Below are 21,090 nucleotides of genomic sequence, written 5' to 3'. Positions count from 1 at the left end.
CTCAATTTATAGCAGTATGCAGTTTTCCATTCTTAAGCCCCCATACACATCAAACAATTTTGGCCAAACGATTATTCAGACTTATTTCCCTGAGAACACAAGGATTGGTGGAAATACGATGTATCAGATCCTTCTCTCCCCCGTTATCAGGTGTCGGGCAGAATCTGGAGGTCCCTACAGAAGTAGACTGTTGGCTGATCCTTCTGAGGTTCGGTTTACTGTAGTCTAATCTGTATGGGGGCCTTTAGTGGTGGCTGTAGGCTATCACAATTGTATAGTGTAATTCTGTCTTTGCAGGAAATTTGCAGAGCCTCACCCCATATACCTTCATGAAAGAGGACCTGTTGGCCCTTTAGAAAATGTTCCCTTTCCCCCTTTGAAATATCAATGGTGTGTTGGGCCTTCTGTTATTCCTCTTAGAAGTTTATGAATAAATTGACATCTGGGTGTTACCATTCCTCTTGTCAAAGGAGTGTGCCCTGCACAATCTGGCTATGGCAGCACTGATAGGTCACTGTCAGAATGGTAAAGGATACACCCCCAACCAATAACACCCAAATATCAATTTATGGAGACTCATTGGGGAAAATCTGCCACAAATTTTCTTTGAGAATTCAGACAGGAAGTTGTGAGCGTTTCCATTTAATGTGAACATAGCCTTACACCTTCAAAGCAATCACCCAGGGTTTTATTTGGACATCTTGCAAAGGACTGTCTGATTTTTTTTTCTTTAATAGTTTATGAAATTCTCGCAGGTGGTGCACACCGTTTGTAGACTCACTGTGCCACGGGGCCGGGCTTGCCTAGCGCAAGCTAAGCGGCTACCTGGTGTTCACTGGAGCTCCTGATGATGGAGTCAGGTCTGAGCTGCATGTATCCACCAGGCACCACTGCTACGCGGTCCCCAGTACCGCAGCAGCCAACCCCAAGGGTCGGATTTGTTGAATGGGGACACGGGACCTGAGATACCGACAGGCAGGATTTGGAGATTGATAGACAGTCCAGACAATGTGAAATTCATGGATTGGTCCTCGTTCAGACGCAGAGGTCTCGGAAACAGGATCAGGTACCGCCGACGTGGCTTCAGGGATCAGGTATGGCCGGAGCAGCTTCAGGGTCACGTACACACTACACAAGACTACAGGGATGGCACAGGATAAGGAAATAACTATAAACGACTAAGGACAGGGGACCTGGCAACATACAGTTACACACTCAAATGTAGGGAAACTACAAAGGTTGCTCAGGCACCTCCCTAATGGAGAGTGTGCCTTTTATGCAAGATGCCTCACAGCTATTGGTTGCTTTGCAGTTGCACGTTCTGCCCCTTTAAGAACAGGGGAGCGCACGTGCAGTAGACTCGCTGCTGGGAACCTGTGAGGCGTGCAGATGACTACGGGGACGCTGTGGTTGAGGCAGTGAGTATGTCGGCGTCCCCGCATGGAGGAAGAAGGGGACCCATGCGGGGGCGCCGGCAATTGGTGTTACAGTTCGGAATAGTTTGAAACATACTTTACCTAACAGTCTTCTCATGACAACCCTGATGGTTAATGCTGACTGCATATGGCTCATCAAGTTATTATTACAATTGCATATTATATACTGTGATGTAACAGCACTACTATACAACGTCTATTTAATATGGCAATATAATTACTATTAAGTTTAGTGGTATTTTGACATCTCAGGTGCCAGGTCCTCTGTGGCACCACCTTCAACAGACATAGTTAGTGGATAGCTGTATTTACAGCAAAACACAAAGGTTGGCATGTATAATTGCGCTAGATGTCAATGTGCTTACAGTATTTTACTGCAGAACTTAAAAGGTTTTTCCCAAAATATGAAGTTATTCCCTATCCACAGGATAACTGACTGACCGCTGGGGGTCCGACTGCTGAGTCCCCCAGCTATCACGAGATCAGGGCTCTGGACCATGAGGACCGAGCCCTGCTTAGCCTTGGTTTCAATGGAGCAGAAGTTCCCATGCTCAACCTCTGCTTCATGCATTATTTATGAGACAGCTTTCTTCAGTAGCCCCATAGACAATGAATGGAGCGGAGGTTGAGCATGCGCATCAGTAAGTTATTCCATTTCGTATGGATAGCGGATAACTTCATATTTTGGAAATAACCGTTTAATGAACTACCATGTAAATTTAAGCCAAGTTCACAGCAGTCACTGATGCAGAAGCTCCTTCTTTAGTTCTAGCATTAGTTTTCTTCATCATTGATAAGAAAAGTGCTCCACTTGTTTGCCAAAAAGCTTGTCGTCTGGTAAGAAGAGACTGTTTCAAATGTGAAGCGGCAGCTGTTTCCGGCCGGGCTGACATGCATTGAAAGTAATGTTTATTTGATCTCATTGCAGCCTGAATGAACGTGACCACTTGTTGAAGAGACTTGGCAGAAAAACCCCTCCAAGCTTGTTTCGTGCTAATTCCGTCCAGCAAAGTGTATCATGTAAGTATGTGAGCGTAAATAATACGGCCGGCTGCTTCCTGTAGGCAGGTGGGGATTTGATTTTAATTAAACTGCACATCAGGTAGAGTTGATACCAGAGGAAGCTTTTAGCTGGGAGGCTTGAATTTGCATTGTGATCTCTATCTGGCCTCAGGCTAAAGGTAAGCTTTGTTAGAAAGGTAATGGCTGTTATCTTGTGCTTGATAACAGATAAATGCATTCTGCTTCCTATTCTGCACGGGTAATACTAGATACAGGTGAATCAATGAGCATTTCACCCTAAAATGATGCTAACTACCTGCAAATATCAATCCTTGGATCATTCTACTGATGAAGGGATTCTGTACTCCGAGTGATGAGACCAAGATAAATGTTTTTGGAACTGATGACTTCAAAATTGTATGGTGTCGCGAAGATGAGGAGTCCAAAGAAAAATGCATGGTGCCTACAGTGAAGCATGGTGGTGGCAGTATCCTTATGTGGGGCTGCATGAGAGCTGCTGGTGTCGAGGACCTACAATTCGTTGATCGTATCATGAATTCACAGATCTACTGCTTTGTATAGAAAGAGAAGATGCTCCCGTCACTCCGTGCACTTGGTAGATGTGCACTTTTTCAACATAATACAAAACATACATCTGATATATTTCTGAAGGGTGAAAGTGATTTAGTGGCCAAGTGTCTCCTGATCTGAACCCAATCAAACACCGTTGGGGAATTCTGAAGAGACAAGTTGAGTATCACTCTCCATCCAGCATCCAGACTCTAACTGAGGTTGTCCTTGAAGAATGGAAAAAGATAGACATTGCGATATGTCGCCAACTTGTTCATACCATACCTAGATGACTTGGTGCTTAAAAATTATGGAGGTCATCCACAATAGAAGATGCAGTAGTTTTTATTTGGGGTGCACTAATTTTTGCATTAACTAATTTGAGTAAAGCTGAAGATTTTGTAATGAAAATTATATAACCTTACTTTCATGTTATATGTTAAAAAAATGCTCTATGAAACTCAGTCTGGTCAAAAACTTAGAAATTGTTCTTGTGTTCAGTAAGATATTATTTAAAGTCTTAATTTTCAAAGGGGGTGTACTCATTTATGCTGAGCAATCTATCTATATATTATAGTAAATAAATACATTACCCATAATATAATAATTCTGCAGCATCTTTCCTTAGCGGTGTACTGTTCCTCTGCTATTCCTCCTGAAAATATGTAAATAAACTGGTAGTTGGATGTTACCATTCCACTTGTCAGCAGGGTGTTGTCATGCTGGGTATGGGAACGACCCAACGTACGGTGATGGGAAAAGTGGGGAAGCCCAGCAACTAGGGAAAGGGAGAGTGGAGACCCCTAAGTAGATCTTACAACACCCTGACTCCCCTATCATCCCTAAATAGGTTCCGCACCTATTGCCGAGCAGGATACCTTAGCCCTGGCTGACCCTAGCGATAGGCCCTAGATAGGGAGAGGAAGGGGTGTGCACTAGTCAGCCCCCACTGCAACTAAAGACAACCAAGGGAAACAGACAAGGGGATGCACTTAGCTTTGAGAAGACACCAGAGAGATGACGACTACAATCCACAAAGGAACTCCAAGAAGAATCTAGCCGACTGCTAGAATTCCAGACCTGAACAGAGGAATGTACTCTATCACCAGCGATTCCCTGGAGCAACTGAGTGTATTTAAAGATCCAGCAAGGGTGTGTTAATTAGCAGCAGAAGGTGAAGATCACCGATGGGTCCTAGAGAGGGAGGGATGATGAAAGGATCAAGAAGATGTCTGCAAGGCCAAGCGCAGTGACCTTCTACAGCTGGATCCAGAGTGACTGTCTGTCAAACCTGACACAGCCGTGACAGGTGTATCGCCACACAGCACTGGATAATGTCAGGCTCTGTACAGACACACTCTTTTGACGTAGGGAATGGTGACATCCAGTTTTCAATTTAGTTACATATTTCTAGGAGGAATAACAGAGGTGCGGCACAGCTAGGATATATATTCCTCATGAAATACCAATTCTTAGTATTTACTAAAACATAATACACTCTTTTTTATTGCTTACCGACTCGGGGTTTGCCTACTTTAAACTGACCAAACATAAATTAAAGTTTTTTCTTCCAACTGCCCTATGAACATGCGTGTTTAGCTCAGCCCTTTCTGAAGTTCCCCCCACGTCTACAAGCGTATGTTTACGGGCCTCCCAACTGTTTCCAGATAGCAGATGTGGGGGTACAATAGAAACCCTGCATACACAGTAGATTGTCAGAGAAGAGATGGTCTTGTATACAGATCTGAAAACAACAGGAGAAAGTATCTAAAGTGTTATGGAGAGCAGAGTTATATTTAAAACAAGTTATTTTGTTTATGGAATTTCTTGTGACAGCTATGTACTATTCTCCCTTACCGGTGGGGGCATTTGGTCTTCTGATAAAAGTGAACAGTTACTTTATGTGACTGCAGACTTCTGAACCCTGTCTGCATGCGGTGCATATGCTGTCATGATTCACCAGTATTGCTGGTGAGAACAGGTGGTCACGTAACCGCAAGTATACGATTTGCATACTTCCAGTCACATTCTGACTAGACGTACCTGGCTTCTCTCAATACAAGGGAAATGAGAAAGGCTGAGCACTTCTAGTCGGCATTTGACTGCATGTATGCAAATCACATACTTGTGGTCACGGGACCACTCGCTCTCACTGGCAATACCGGTGAATCCTGACAACGTGCGCATCACATAAAGAGACTGAAGACTTTTGTCAGAAGACCGGACAATCCCTTTAACTTTAAATTTACTCTTCAATCTCAACTAGTCCTGTTCTGCACCTTCCAAATTTGTTGATAGAAGGACCTCAAAGTCCCTTTTGTGAATGAAGCGGAGGTGATTATGCTCATCCACCTTTCTATGGGCAAACTGAGTTAGCCGCCTATTTTGATCCACAAAAAGGAATGTAGTGATGGTCGCGTTTGTACTCGTCCGCTCCATTTACTCCGTGGGCTTTGGGGCTCTTGTTCTTGTGAATGGTGGGACCCCCATCAATCATCTACCATGATGAGGCATAATTTCTTGACCCAAAACTGGCCATATACATAATATAAGTGCAGGCCCAAAGGAGTAGTTATCACTGGTGATGTGGATAGTGATACATGTATGGGAATACCTGTATGAGGCTTTTGCTTCTGTCATATTTTGCCTGGTAAAATATGTAAATTACCTAATAATTTATAAATCATAATGTATAATCCCAAATTTACTTGTTACTACAGATTTTATTGGACCCTCATATAATTTTAATATGGTATACTATTCACCAAACTGTACATGGTGGAATCTTTGTGAGGCTTTAGACATCCTTGTAAGAATTGCTGGAAATGAATGGTTTGGGGAACCTTGGACATGTCTTGTGTGACAGTCACTAACAGCTGAAGACGTATGTTTTTCTATAGAGTGTATACATGAAGGGGCATATCATGGAGCAATGACAGGAATAGGGCCGGGGGAGAAGTATAGGATTCCAAAACAGATAGCAGGTTGAACCCTAAAAAGAATGTCATGGAAATCATCTCCAAGCTGGTCATATACATCAGATAGCTGCTCAATGTTCTCTTCTCCGACCCTCCCCCATGCTTCTGCGGGGGTGGAAGATAAGCAGCTGCTAGATAATACCACCTCATATCTCATTTAGAAAAGAAAGAGTTGTAGAAGTTAAAATCAACCAATCTACCAGTCCAACCCTAGTTTACTCCGATCAGTTCATGTGGTTGAGGAACCATTGATCAAGCGATCATCCATCTGCAGATTTTATATCCTCGATATTCCCCATTGGGTCCATGGTACAAGAGATGATAAGAAGCTGCCAGACACCTCTTGGGTCACTTGTTGGCTTTTTCATTTCCCTGACAGCTGCCTTCATCTGCCAGGTCAATAGATATGAAATTGGTGGCATATCCCATCGAAATGGCCGGCAAACTTGTCGTTGACAACCTTTTTTTAGTCAATGTCTGAAATATGAGTTGTTACCCTAGAGTCCATACAACTTATACAAATGCTACTTCCACAGTCTTCCTCCTGGGACGCTCATATCATATGCTTCTTTCTTTTGTTACAATCTGCTATTCTTGAGATATTCTTCCACCCTTTCTCACTTCCTTTTTTTTTCTCTTTTTCAGACGGCTTTGCATTTTCTCAAGAAGAACACGGCGTTGTTTCCCAGTCTCAAGTTGTCCGATCCTATGACACAACAAAACAGAGAAGTGGGATAGAATAACAAAAGACCTCAGTGACTGGTGGTAGAAATAATGAGCTTTGGACAATACTCCTACTGTTAACAGATATTTCACTAAGTTTGGCCGCAGCAGCCAAAAACTGGGAAATCCATTTCTGTGGCCTTTGCCAATAAATTTCTTAACTTTTATTTTTATGTTCCACCAGCAGGACCTGCATGAGATTTCAATTAAACTATGCAGTACAGGTCTGTCTGGGAGCTAGGTGGTTAATATATGTACTTTTTGCTAGGGCGCAACCTGTTAAAAAAATTATTCTTTTGCTGTGTACTGCTTCCGACCTTTTTTTTCTCTACTGCAATTACATGCCTGTCTAGCAGCCACGTTTTTACATAGCTACCACAATGGAATTCTGCAGTTAGGGGCCATTCTTCAAGGGAACACTGTGGATTGAGAAAGGTTTGTGTTAGTAGCAAAAATGAAAAATATGAATTTAAAAGAGGTTTTAAGAATGATCTGTAGCATCTTTCCAACATCCATCCTTGCATCTAAATAGGTCCACTTGGCCACCAATCCTAAGATCAGACCATATAACAAAATTACTAAATGGAGGTTTCCTGTGCTAGGATGAAAACGGGAAAAAATTACACACTAAGCTTGATCAAGCATGAAAAGAAAATCACAAGAAATCCTTTGAGTCAGTAAAATCTTGTTTGCTTCAACAGAAAAGCTTGAAACTTTACATTTTGGTGTCACATTTCCCCATTAGATGGAGGCATGATTTATTGACCTAAAGTTGACCATATATATTAGATAACTACGGGCCAAAAGTTGTAGATGTCATCTGCTGGCCAACATGTCTTGTAGGGAGGCCATACACATTAGAATAATAATGTCAACTAAACTCTTTAATTTCAACCATCTAATGTGTGTCAGGGTTTCCTGACTTTCCCTCAAAAGGCACCAGTCTGGGGCAAAGTAGAATCGACTGTTGGATCTCAACATCCAGGAGTCCAGGAGGGAATGGATTGATTGCCTATCTCAAAGGTGGAAAGCAAAAGAATGCTGAGTTCTGGTTGTCACCTATGAACATTTAGCCATAAATGGGTACCATTTTTGAACAATGCTATAGTAGAAGATATATTTATGTGGACTAGCTAAATCATACATCTGCCCAAATACGAAATAGATCTCCTGACCAGAACTCAGCTGCCTCATATATGCCTACAACGCTAATGAGTTTGCGTCAGGAGACCCACAGTTGGTCCGGACATCATAGTCCTTACTCAGGCCGTAAATTTTGGACATGTGAATCTGTGAATAACCGAACATATGCATCTTATTCATTTCTAGGAGCATAAGACACCTCCACACAGTCTACTATAACTCATTACACATTTCTATTCACTTACATTACGGCAAAACCACTTAGAAAGAATAGTTTATGTTTACGAATTCTGTGTGGACCCATCTTTGAGCTTCTTTATTCCAAGTTTAAGTTTAGATATTTTTTTTTTAGCCGTATACTTACTGTAGACCCTTACAGCTAATCTAAGGTGCATTTAAACTGTGCGATTAGCCCTAAGAACACTTGTTTCACGATAATCACGCAGGCTGTAAACAGGCTGCCGATCACCTGTCGAACGAGAAAACGCTCATTCATCAGGTGAAATAATCTTTTTGTTTGCCCAAAAGATCATCGTTCTTGGCATCACATTGTTCTGTGTGGACATGTCATGCGCTGCTAAGAACAATGGCAGTCCGTGCTCACTCAATGGTGGTCTATGCGCATTTGAAGCGGGGCCGGCCTGTGTAAACATGTTGCCAGTCAGAGGTCATTTAATGCTATACATCGCAGAGTGTAAATGCACCATTAGGCCTCATTCAGATGTCAGTGTTTTTCACGTACACAAAAAAATGGTATGAATATCATCAGTGCCTGGTCCGTGTGTCCGTTTTTACCATCAGTGTCATCAATGTTTTTGATGGATAAAGAAATAAATTATAAAGCTTCTCCTATCCTTTGCAATGTTAAACATGGACAGTACACGAATGCCATCCATGTGCTCTACGTGTTTTTCTTGGACCCATAGACTTTCATTGGCACTTTTCATCGGTGCTGCCGGAAAAAAATAGATATATGTCCATGATTTTTGCATGGACCACGAAAAACAGAGCAGCATAAACTATAATGGCCACATGTTCTATCCTTGAAAAACACAGAATATGTATGAGCAACATGGACGTCTGAATGAGGCCTTAGTATAGGCAATGTTCACATTGTGGATTCGAGTACAACCCAGTGTCAGAAGCAGGGCTGTGGAGTCGGTAAGCTAAACCTTCGACTCTGACTCCTCAGTTTCCATGTCATCGACTCCACGACTCCGACTCCCTCATACATGGCTCATGTTTAAGTGATAAATTTACTGCAGCACAGATTCATCTCAGCTAAAAGTCTAGACCCTTAGATCAGAAGAAGGACAGACATTTATAGGACATTTCATAACTTTCCCAAATTCTTATGAAAAAATATTCCCCACAAACTGCATTGAACTACTGTACCCAATTTATAATATATTTTAGGAGTCAGAGTTGGTCCATTTTAATCCGACTCTGACTCCACTAAAATGGGCTCCGACTCCACAACCCTGTTCAGAAGTGTCTGACGTAATCACCCATGACCGATAGACTCCATTTAATGGGTTTTTACCAAGATTGAAAATTATTCTCTATCCATGGATTGATCCCCAAACAATGAAGCCACCAGACAGATAGACATGTATTATACATAACCACAGTACCGAGTGGGTGTGTAGAATACAAAACCAGTAGACTCATGTGTCTCCACGATACAAAAGGGTAAACGTCCAATTACATGCATTTTCAAAAAAAATGAAATTAGTTACCCTAGTTCACATACAGTAATCATTCAAGGGGGCTAAAATCCACAGTAACAGTCTTAGGGTCCTTTTACATGATACGACCGGTGATCGGTAAATTTACTGATCGGTGGACATTTCAATGCCTGTTAACACAGGCAGACCAAAGCAAACGATGTGGACTGAGCAATGTACAGTATATTAGATCACTCAGTGCGCATAGGCCGCCATAGTTCTCCTGTTTACACATGGTCCATCAGGAAATCAACAGAAGCGTAGCATGAGCGCCATAGAGGTACATTGGATTTGTCTTACCACTCCTTTTGCCCCTTCCTTAGGCCTAAAGGAATAGCATGAATTTTTGCATCTTTTTGCTGGTCTTTGCTAGGCTCATTGTCATTTAAAGGACCATAGCATGAGACCACTTGCACTTTTGACGTTAGTATGCCCACTGGCATCTATTTTTCCTAATTTATGGAAAGTCAGGAGTACATACTATATCCATCTTACCTTCTGACTTTTCTTATGATTCTATGCCTTTTTTTTAAAGTTCCCCGATGAGCCTGTCATACAAAAAAAAACATGCCATTTGGGGATGGCATACTGTGTAATAGGGGCATGGTAGGAACCTTTAATTAAGGACATGTTCCCTTTCAGGATCTGGCCTCTTCACAAGGTGGCATCAAGGTTAAGGCATAGGGAATTGCAGTCTCCCCCTTGCTAGTCAATAATAGGCTTAAAAGTCAATCCCTGTACCTGAAAGTCCACTCATCCCGGGCCCTCTTTGACGCAAACTGGACCCCTACCTGATTGCAGAAAGACAGATCCAATTTACGTCTATGACACCCAACTGTGCTTTGATTGACTTTCTGGTGGACCATACAGATAATTATGCTTAAAGGGGTTTTCCACTATTTAGACAACCCGTTCTTTAATGCAACAGTGCCCCATGTAAAATTAAAACAGCATATACTCATCTTTCGGCCGGTGCCACTTTGTCTGCACACTATGGTGACGAATACCATTTTTTGGAAATCCATATAATTTCATGTCTGCTCCTCTGCATCATGGAGACACATACGTCTAATAGTTTTGTAGGTTCAATTGTACACCCCTGCTTGGTACTGCAGGTACGAACACATGTCAGTCTGTCTAATTGTGCTTTCATTGTTTAAATTGACTAAAGGTGAATATTTAGAGTGTTCAGCCATTTTTTCGCATACTGTAGAATTTAGTCCCGTTGAGTGGAGGCTATTCAAGTTATCGATATTATGAAACCTATTTTTGTGTCATATAGTCATTCGTGCAAACTGTGCCGGATGTGGAATACATTCCTAGAAATCCTTACATATTGTACCCTTGTCACACAATTTGCCAGGAACTGAATTTTGACACTGTATGTATTAACTTTAGAGATGGGCGAATTGGTTTGCGGGACAGTAGTCCATCGGCCAGGTGCCTAGCCGCTGTACGGGAGACTGGCGAATCTCTTTACCTTGCAAGATCCCTGGCGTGGCTTGATGAGACACAGATGACGTCACACTAATGAAAAGCCGCGTCGGGGATCCCAGGGGGTGAGAGATTGGTAGAGCTCCGGTCCAGAGGTCACAGAGCACTGACCTGACCGATGGACCAAAGTCCCGTAAATCGATCCACTCAACTCTTAATTAACTTGCTTTACATTGTTGCTTCATGGTAGTAGCACTTTATTTGGGTGAAAAATGTATTTCAGGGCTTGTCTTTAGAATCTATCCGGCAATAATTAGTACATTTTAAGAACTTGTGTTCTACAATAATATATACAGCACTTAATATATGTATTGGTGCTATTAATCTACCAGTTTTTGGCCAATTGCTTGACTACAAAGCTTGTATGTATCATGTATTACCTTGGAGCTGGCAATTAATTGGAAACTTGGCAGCCTGCTCTTAATAATACCTACATCTCCGCTTCACACTTTTTTAGTAATTATAAGGCTCTTTTTGCTCAATGATATCACAGAGAAAGAACGTAAAACCAACAGAGACAATAAATGGCCACACGTGCCTATCAGTCTCCACATCGGACTTATTGGACCTATCACATTGTGTTACCTGCAGTCTCAATGGACATTTCCTCTATATTTATGACATGTGGTGTTATATTTATTTATGGACTATATATTTTGGTTTACATTGGTTTTGCAAAAATGTAATTAGCGTTCCAAAAATAAAAACAAAAAATTGCCTATGAAGTTGCTGATGTTTCTTGTGAGCAGAAAGGAAATGAGGGTGCCTAAAATTATGATAAGTCACTGGGCATAACTTGTGGGACGGCGTACCGGGGTCCAAATGTTTGCAAGCAAACAGTAATTATTAATAATAATAATCTGATTTATAATTATGTCATAGTACAATTATTTCCAATGTGCTAAAGGATAAATCTGACAGCCTAAAGCAGCAGTGGTCGGAAAGATGATATGAACTGGACTAGCTAAAAATTGGATTTTTGACATTGAAAACATTCTGCAGTGGTTTTCTTTTGTAAATGGGCATCCATATTGACTGTGTAGTTGGGGGTCTGGGCAGTTTATTTAATACTGCTTTATTTCAGACCTACAGTATCCTGCAATTACATATAGATAATATGATGGACTATGAGCATTCTGGCATCATGTATAGTAATCATGATGTCATCATGTAAGGCATGTGTGATATCATTGCAGGAATCGTTTTAGTGTGGTGGCACAGGTAAAGTTTTTACATATCGTATTTTTCGGATTATAAGATGCACTTTTCCCAAAAAATTTTTAGAGGTAAAATGGGGGTGTGTCTTATAATCCAAATGTAGCTTACAGGCTGCGGCGGAGCGGGGTCCCAGTGTCGGTGATGCAGGAAGCTTCTGGCGGCGGTGGCAGGAGTGGAGCGATGCTGCGGGTCCCAGGCTGGTAGGAGGGGGTGTTTGGCAGAGCACGGAGCCCCCGCACTTTCCATGGTTTTCAATGCAGTCGATTTCGGGAAAATGGACGCCGGAGCCGGCGCATGCTCAGATTGAGATCTCGACACAGAGATCTCCTTTTTCAAGATCTCAGCTTCCGAGATCTTAATGTGCTCATGCAGCCATTTTCCTGAATTCCATCGCATTGAAAATCATGGAAAGTGCAGGGGCTCCAGGCTTTCACAAAATGTCGCGGAGCCCCTGCACCGCCAAACACCCCCCCACCACCACTACCAGCCTAGTGCCCGCACCATCGCTACACTCCTGCCTCCACCAGCGTCCTGCCTCCTGGGATCCCGCTCCACCGTCGCCGCCACCCAGGTAAGCTATCGTAAAAGCAGACTATATGACGCACCACCATTTTATTAAAAAAATATTTTTCCTATTTTCCTCCCCAAAACAAACAGGCAATCTCTGCAGGTGTTGCATCTTACTACCGCCTCAAAACATCCAGCCGCAGGGAGTCAAACATATTAGCAGAGCATGCCCAAGAAACTCGGATAACACCCGAGTATGCTCGAATATCACCTTATCCGAGCACGCTCGCTCATCACTACTATTCATTTGTGCACAGCTTTCCCAACTAAAATCAACTGCTTGGAGAACCTGTTACGGTCAGCTAATCATGATGGTGGATCCAATCTGAAAAATTTTGTGATGACTCAACCTCCTTTAACTTCTTTTTTCCTTTTAGACTTGATATTCGGCTGATCTTTTTGAAAGTGTATTATTCCACAGATTGAAATTTTTCCACGTGGATCAGCTGTTCTAGTTATGTGATTTATTGGGACACTTTAATTCTTCGTTAATTGAGGTCACTAACGGTGATGTTCTTTCCCTTGCACTAAGCTATTTTGCATGTGGCACTGAGGCAGAAGTCAATGAGAACTGCATATGGCTCCTATCACTTGGTCATTGACAGCGTGACACAGGGTCGCACTTTATCAGCATTTTAGGACAGTAAAGTAAACTTATGATAAGCCTGGAGTTCCTCCCAGGTCAGGACCCCACATTCTTCCTGCCTCAGTGTATCTAACTAATCAGATTCACTGACCTTGATCTGTGTTTTTTTTGTCTTTTGCACAAACTCGATTCTTCTCCCAGGAACAACCACTGGATATTAAAATGCTCAGCTTTACCTGATATATGAAAATGCAAAAATAAATCTAGATTTTTAATTAAAGATATTCTCTGTATTCTTGATAATTTCATACGTAGAAATACATAGAAAAATATATGGCGACTGACTGATCTGCATAAATTTTTTTCCAAATTGATGGGATTTTACATGTCATGGCATATTGCCAAAACAGATAATGGTATTGTCTTCTAATAACAACCCCTCTGTTGGGCATCATCGAAGTCAAAGACGTCAGCTCTCGCTGTTACAGATCTGGCCAGTCCATGAATGGATACTACTGGGCAATTGCAGGGGGAAATTTACAAATTTCTACCATGTTCCATCAGATACCTATTGTGGAGAAAAGTACTGGGATCCAATGTCTTAATCATTGAATTCAAGTTTTTCATTAAGTTCCATTGCCCCGGATTTATAAAATCTGGCCCCTCGCCATGCGGTCTGCCCTTATTAACGTGTGACAGAATGACTGGTGGTAAAGAGCTCACTGATATCAGCGCGGTCCTGTAATTGGAGCTATCGGTGTAACCAGTCAGGTCATAACATTCCTTCCCTCCTAAATATTCCACCATTACCTATGAGTGGTATTATTGAGTAGTGGAAGGTGTTACAGATCCAGGTGGTGGAAGCTCTGTGCTGCGGTGCAAGGAGGGACCAGAGGGGCGTGACTAAGTGCCTACTCGGCCTGACCAAGGTCGCACGGTGGCTCAATCAACTCCGTGAACCAGGGAGGGACCGAGCAGGGGGACCAGGTGCCACTCTGGGACCGACTTTGTATGAGAGCAGGTGACTCCCACGGGTCAGATGGCAGGAACTGACCGGTACAGCAGATGAGCACAGCAGGAAGGCTGACGGGTGGTCGAGGTAGACAAGCAGGCTGATTTGGCTGATAGCCAGACGGGCTGAAGCAACAGTAAGAATCATAGAGCAACAACCTTGCACGAGCACCTCCATATTGGAGGAGGTGCTTTAAATAGGGAAAGTCCTCCGGCCATTGGCCAGGGACTTTTTAGGATGGCGCGCGCGGCCCCTTTAAGACGGAGGGAGCGCGCTTGCCCTAAGCACAGTGCCCGGGAAGCTCCATGCACCAGCAGCGGCAACAGCAGGGAGGCCGGAAGACGCCGGACCAGGAGCGCAGCGGTAAGGGGAACGGCGTCTCTGCCTGGCAGGGGGCAGAGACGCCGATGCTACAGAAGGAACCACAGAAACTCAGACACAAAGTGGAGACCACGTAAATTTACAGAGCGGGGTCACTGAATTTTGAGTAGCAGAGGGCAGAAACGTTACGAACGCTCTGCTGACTCCATAACTGCAGAGTCCAAACCTCCTCTGGTATTAACATCAGCACAAAAACAGTGCACTGGGAGCTTCATGGCGTAAGTCTTACCTCACCAAGCAAAATGCTGAGCGTCAGATGGAGTGGTGTTAAGATGCCACCACTGGACTCTGGAGCAGTGGAAATGTGTTCTGTGGAGTCACAAATCATGTTACTTTGTCTTGCATCTGATGGACAAGTCTGGGTTTGGAAAATACCTGGAGAACGTTACCTGCCTGACTTCATTGTGCTAACTGTAGTTTGGTAAAGGAGGGATAATACTTTGGGGTTGATTTTCAGGGATTGCCATAGGCTCCTTAAATCTAGTGACTACCAATACATTTTGGAGAATTGTAGTTTTTAAATTTGTGGGAACACTTTAGAGAAAGCCTTTTTCTATTCCCCAAGTGCACAAAACAAGGCCGCTTAGAGCTTTGACTTCACCCCAATTGAACAACATTGGGATGGACTAGAATGTTGATTGTGAGCCTGGCCCTCTTCTCCAGCAATCCATAGCTCCCAACCATCCTGTATTTGGTGGGACTGTCCCGATTTGAGGGCTTAGCCCTGTGTCCCATCACATCTCTGACATCTTTGTAGCTCCTCCCTGTGAAGTGCAGAATTAAACTTAATTTACTTTACTCTCTGTCAGGTCCCCTGCTCATTTACTGGCATGGTCTTCCTTCCCAGGCTGCAGCTCTGCTAATGAGCCACAGCTCATAATGTTGCACATAGGAGACTTTAGTAATCTTGACTTCTGTATCAGGCTCCACAAGCAGAGACTACAAGTACATTAGATACAGCAGTGTATACTTTGTACTTGTATTCTAAAGTGAAAAATGTCATATTATTGTTCCTATAAAACTAAGATTTTTATTATAAGAAATTACAAAAGTGTATTTTTCTTTTCATGTGAGAGCCTCCCTGAGGTCTCAAACCCGCAACCCTCAACATGCCAGTCAGGAGCTCCAGTGATGCCATCAGCAGAGTTTTCTATACTTGCATCAGTTATAGCAGCTCTGACTCCACAGATTCCACTGATACATTGCACACAGCAGTGGATTTCTATTGTATTTCTAGTTTGAAAATAAGAGATTTTTTTTTCTTCCTATAAAACTACAAAAAAAAATTATGAAAAACTTTTGAAATATTGTCACGTTTAATGCACTTTTTTAAAAATGCTAACCATCACAAATCAGCAAATAACACAGACATATTTGGTGTCCCTGTAATCGTAACGACCCGCAGAACACAGGGATCAAATTATTTACGGAGCTCTGTAAATGGCGTAAACAAATGGCGTGATTGATATTTTTTCTCTATTAAACTTATAAAAAATGTATTAAAATGTAATAAAAACGTAACGCTGAGGCCGTGTTCACACGTAGATTAAGTGCTGCGTTTTCTCTACTGCTTTTTTCTGCATGTTTTCTGCAAATGTCCGCAGCACACGATGCAATAGCAATATTCTCTTGATTATTGCGTTTCTTTTATGCCTTTTCCCCCTTATTTGATGCGATTTTGGTGCAAATGTGAAGACACGTTTTTAACGCTTTTTTAATAGTAGAGAAAAGCTTTGATTCTGCACTTAAAAATACAGCAGTGTTTTTTTCTTCGTGTGTTTTTTTTCAGAAGAAACTTATAGAGAAAAAATGCACCAAAACCAGCATCTTCAGACCACAGAGGGCAGAGATTTCATGGAATGACATTCACTTCGCTTGGACATTTAGACTGTATTCACATGTAGCATAAATACTGCGTTTTTTTCTGTTGTTTTTTTGCACAGAAATTCTGCTCTGTTTTAGGGTTCTTTCACACGTTAGTGTTTCCAGTACATGTGGTGACAGTTTCCACACGTACCGGAGACACTGACACACGCAGACCCATTCAAATCTATGGGTCTGCGCACGTCAGTGTGTTTCCATGAACCGTGTGTTTGTGTGCTCCACAAGCTGACATGTCCGTTTTTGGCCGACAGCACAGATCACATGGACCCATTCAAGTCATCCGTGTAAACACGTACCGCACACGGATGCCATCCGTGTGACACTTACTGGTGCTTGGGAATCAGCGGTACAGTTAGCGCTGTTCCCAAGCGCTGGGTGCTGAACGCTGCCCTCATCATGGTTCCCTGTCGACACTGTGATCAGCACCAGCAGGGACAATGGTAAGGGTAGTAGTGTCTGCTCCCAGTGTCTCCACCTGTAAAAATAAGAATGAAATAAAAAAATCCATGTACTCACTTAAGTGTCCCCCGCTGTAATCCATGCGACCGATCAGCAGAGGAGCCGGGGAGAATGACTTCTGCAGCGAGCAGGCCCCGAAGCTGCGCTGATCTCATGAGCGGTGTCCTGTCACTCACTGAGCGCAGGTGCGGGGCCTGCTCGCTGCAGGAGTCATTCTCCCCGGGTCCTCTGCTGATCGGTCGCATGAATTACAGTGGGGGACACTTAGGACAGGTGAGTATATGGATTTATTTATTTTATTCTTATTTTTACAGGTGGAGACACCGGGAGCAGAATACTACTCTCATCATGGTCCCCTACTGGTGCTGATCGCAGCGACAGCATGGGACTATGGTGAGGGTGTAAGGGACTCAGGGTAGTAGTTGTGGCCAACGGCTGATGTGTTCCCATACCCTGGTCCCCTGACAAAGATAAAAGTACACATTTTCCCATGTTGTGTGTGTGGTGCAGAACACTCACATCTGGATCATAGATCTCTGCCGTCTTCAGTCTTCTCATCTCAGGAACGGCCGCACACACATTTAAGGAGTTCTGTTCCATTTTATAAAAAAGAGCTTTACTAGAACATTGGTAAATATCTTCATACAGCACATTACATTGCATACCGACTCCACCAGGGTCACCGTTCGACACACCGCACGTAGAGATGTTCAGTGTCCATTTGTCCCGAGTTGTCCCTTTCATAGTGAACACTCCTGGTCTATAAGACCCTTGCAGTAGTAAGAATCCCTGTACGGACTGTTTCCCGTCCAGCTTCCCCTTCTCTGAAGGCTTGTGGAGACACAACTCACTGTGAATCCTATGGACCGTAGGTCCCGAACGTACGGAAATGTCTATTCAGATTATCTGAGTACAGGTAATTGTCTCTGCTGGACAACTTGTGCCAAAGGTGCCCCCTGGACCACCAACTGTACTTGTCTTACATCTTTCTCTTTCTCCCAGGAACTGACTGCAACCAGGAAACTGCTCTCTGATCCACTGTATCAGCTCCTCCCACACTCAGCAGCTCCCAAACTCCTTAACCCTTTCCTACACTACCCTCTACTAACATGTAGGGCAATTAATCATAAAACATTTTCATATTGCAAACAGGATACGGCACCATATGTACACATACAGACAAGGTGCATGACCAGATCCTGGTCACCCTCTTACATTTCCTCCCTCCTTAAACATGGTCGTCCCGACCATGAGAGCACCTGTACAAACCCAATGCACATTTAAAACATTCGACACATATATTTATATTAAAACACACAATATATTAATTCACTTTTTCTTGTCTTCTTGGTGGTCAATCTTGACCTCGGTCCCACTCGGTTGGGACCCTGGAACACAAAGTTCAAGTTCTTTTGGATATGAGTCCGTCGGACTCCGGTCCCCTTGCTCCTGGGACCAAAAACAAATAAACACACAAAAAAAATTTTTGTCCACCACAGGCCCGCTGGCCAACAAATCCTGCTCCGACAGTCCTGGAGCAGTGACCCGGCTCGATCCTCAGGTCGTCCTGACAGTTTCTCCCCCTCCCTCCTTTTACTGGGTACGGTCCCGTTGAAGACCATGAACCGCTCGACAGTTCTTTACTAGGACACAGTCCATGAAGCAGTTGCGCACAGTCCTTTGTTAACCCTGTTAGGGTTCAGTCCCGTAATCCAGCAGGGGAATGCGCAAACGTGCACAACAGAACTTGGAGAGGGAAAAACACACACATAAAAAAATTATCTTCTGGCCGTCCGGCCAGCACCATTGCTCCATGGTGCTATAAGGGCTGGTTGCCCTTTAAGAGACGCGGAACAGTCTCTCTTTAGTGACCGCATCCTGAGCCACCTCTGGTCATCACCAGACTGAACAGGGGCTCCTGCCCCTAGGAACGCAGAACAGTTCCTTATCTTCCTCCGTGCAACGAGCACAACCAGATGCTTTCCCTTTTTTTTCTTTTTAAAGCAGCCGCTCACTCAGGGATTCCCCTGGGACCACCGTAGTGGGCCACTCCCTGACCCTGGATATAGATGATGGTGGTCCTAGAGGACGAATCACTGGAGACCGATCCTCCGTTGTTGCTCCGGCTCCTTGTCTCCGATGCTGACATGCTCGAGGCTCCCGACTGCACGCTTCCCTGTGAACCGGCCGTTGCCCCCACTGACTCCAGCGCAGGGGATCCCCCTCTGGAGTTTACTCTGTCACTCTGGCCCACAGCCAGCTGTACTGCGGCCACTACCGTCGGCCGTACAGGCCGATCCATCGCCTGTTCTTCCCTGTCAGACAAAACGGTGACGGCCACTGCATACGGGCCTCGGGGCCCACGTTCTTTAATGAACCCAACCCGGTTACCTATAAACAAGAGACCGGGGGTGTCAACAGACCCTTGGTTGACGTAGACCTTCTCGCCGTTCCCCACTTCCTGTAGGAACCCGTAGCCGCGGGACAAGTCGAAATGCCGCACGATGCCGCTAGTCATCCGGCCGGACATCGCTCCTCCCCCCGGCCTCTGCAGCTCTTCGCGGATGCGGCGCTCCTGCCTCTTTTTCTCCGCGATTACCCCGGCGATCCACAGGGTCTCCTCTTCCCCAGGGGCTCTTACTACTTCCTGGTAAGAAGGGGGTTGGGGGCTGGGGACAGGGCCCGCATTGGGACTCACTGCTACCACAGTCATCGGGGCTGGCTCGCCGTCACTTGATGGCACCTCCGCGGTCGTTGCTTCTCCGGCCGCTTCCTCCTGGACCGCTTCCTGTTTCTCTCTGGGGCTTGCGACCACGAGCCCCTTTAAGGCCTTTGCAAGGGAGATGGCATCCTCACGCGGATCGTGGAAGGGGTACCAGCCTGGTACGAATAGTAAGCCGCTCTCTACGGGATAGTCATGGAGGTCAAAGACCCCCCAGCGACCTCCTGGGCGTCCCTCCTTCTCTTCGCGCTCCCTGTGCCGGCTCCACTCCATCCTCCCGCAGCCGCCACGATGAGCCATCTTGTTATGCTGTCGCTGCTTCTCCGTTCCTTTCAGCAAAGGCGCCGCACTGCTCATCACACGAGATCCTTTTTCAAGACTCCGCCCCTCCATGGGCGGGGCTGCCTTCGGCAAATCTTCCCACTCTGTCTCTGGGATCTTCAGTGGTAGGCGGAACTTCTTCCTTCGCCGCGCCCACCGTGGGTGGATACCGCTCACAGGGGGCTGTAATCTCCATCTGGGCCGGCGTCCATACCATACTGCTTTCCGCGCCGTTTTGTGCTCAGGACGCCCACGATGGGCGGGACCTTCACCAATCTCCGCGCCATCCTCCGCCATCTTTGGACTCACGTTACCGGCCACCATCTTGGCATCGACATGTTCATTCGCAATCTCATTTCGTACATTCTTCAATTCTCTCCGCTGCATTTGTTTATCTTCAGGCGCCTCATCTGCGCCGCGGGTCTTCTCCACCCCGCTCTCTTCATGCGAGGTACTCGCATCCTGCCGACTACACCAATTTTGTAAGGGACTCAGGGTAGTAGTTGTGGCCAACGGCTGATGTGTTCCCATACCCTGGTCCCCTGACAAAGATAAAAGTACACATTTTCCCATGTTGTGTGTGTGGTGCAGAACACTCACATCTGGATCATAGATCTCTGCCGTCTTCAGTCTTCTCATTTCAGGAACGGCCGCACACACATTTAATGAGTTCTGTTCCATTTTATAAAAAAGAGCTTTACTAGAACATTGGTAAATATCTTCATACAGCACATTACATTGCATACAGACTCCACCAGGGTCACCGTTCGACACACCGCACGTAGAGATGTTCAGTGTCCATTTGTCCCGAGTTGTCCCTTTCATAGTGAACACTCCTGGTCTATAAGACCCTTGCAGTAGTAAGAA

At 44.5% G+C, this 21,090-nt stretch overlaps 1 protein-coding gene across 4 annotated transcripts in view; it reads left to right on the top strand.

Moving 5' to 3' along the window:
- Window positions 1-13,724, top strand: part of ATP8A2 (ATPase phospholipid transporting 8A2) — a 999,149-nt gene extending 985,425 nt beyond the window's left edge. For all 4 annotated transcript variants that reach the window (XM_073662455.1, XM_073662456.1, XM_073662454.1 and 1 more), the window contains 2 exons: window positions 2,365-2,456; window positions 6,632-13,724. In XM_073662455.1, coding sequence (XP_073518556.1) covers window positions 2,365-2,456; window positions 6,632-6,729 — 190 coding nt within the window. In that variant the 3' untranslated portion in view covers window positions 6,730-13,724. The remainder of the gene's footprint in view (window positions 1-2,364; window positions 2,457-6,631) is intronic.
- Window positions 13,725-21,090: the final 7,366 nt, after the last annotated feature.

This window comes from Phyllobates terribilis, unplaced genomic scaffold, assembly GCF_046119375.1.
Source record: "Phyllobates terribilis strain yellow unplaced genomic scaffold, ASM4611937v1 Scaffold_2__4_contigs__length_985480577, whole genome shotgun sequence".
NCBI classification, from domain to species: Eukaryota; Metazoa; Chordata; class Amphibia; order Anura; family Dendrobatidae; genus Phyllobates; species Phyllobates terribilis.
Note: the sequence above shows the minus strand (reverse complement) of the source record. Positions and strands in the feature narration are given on the sequence as shown.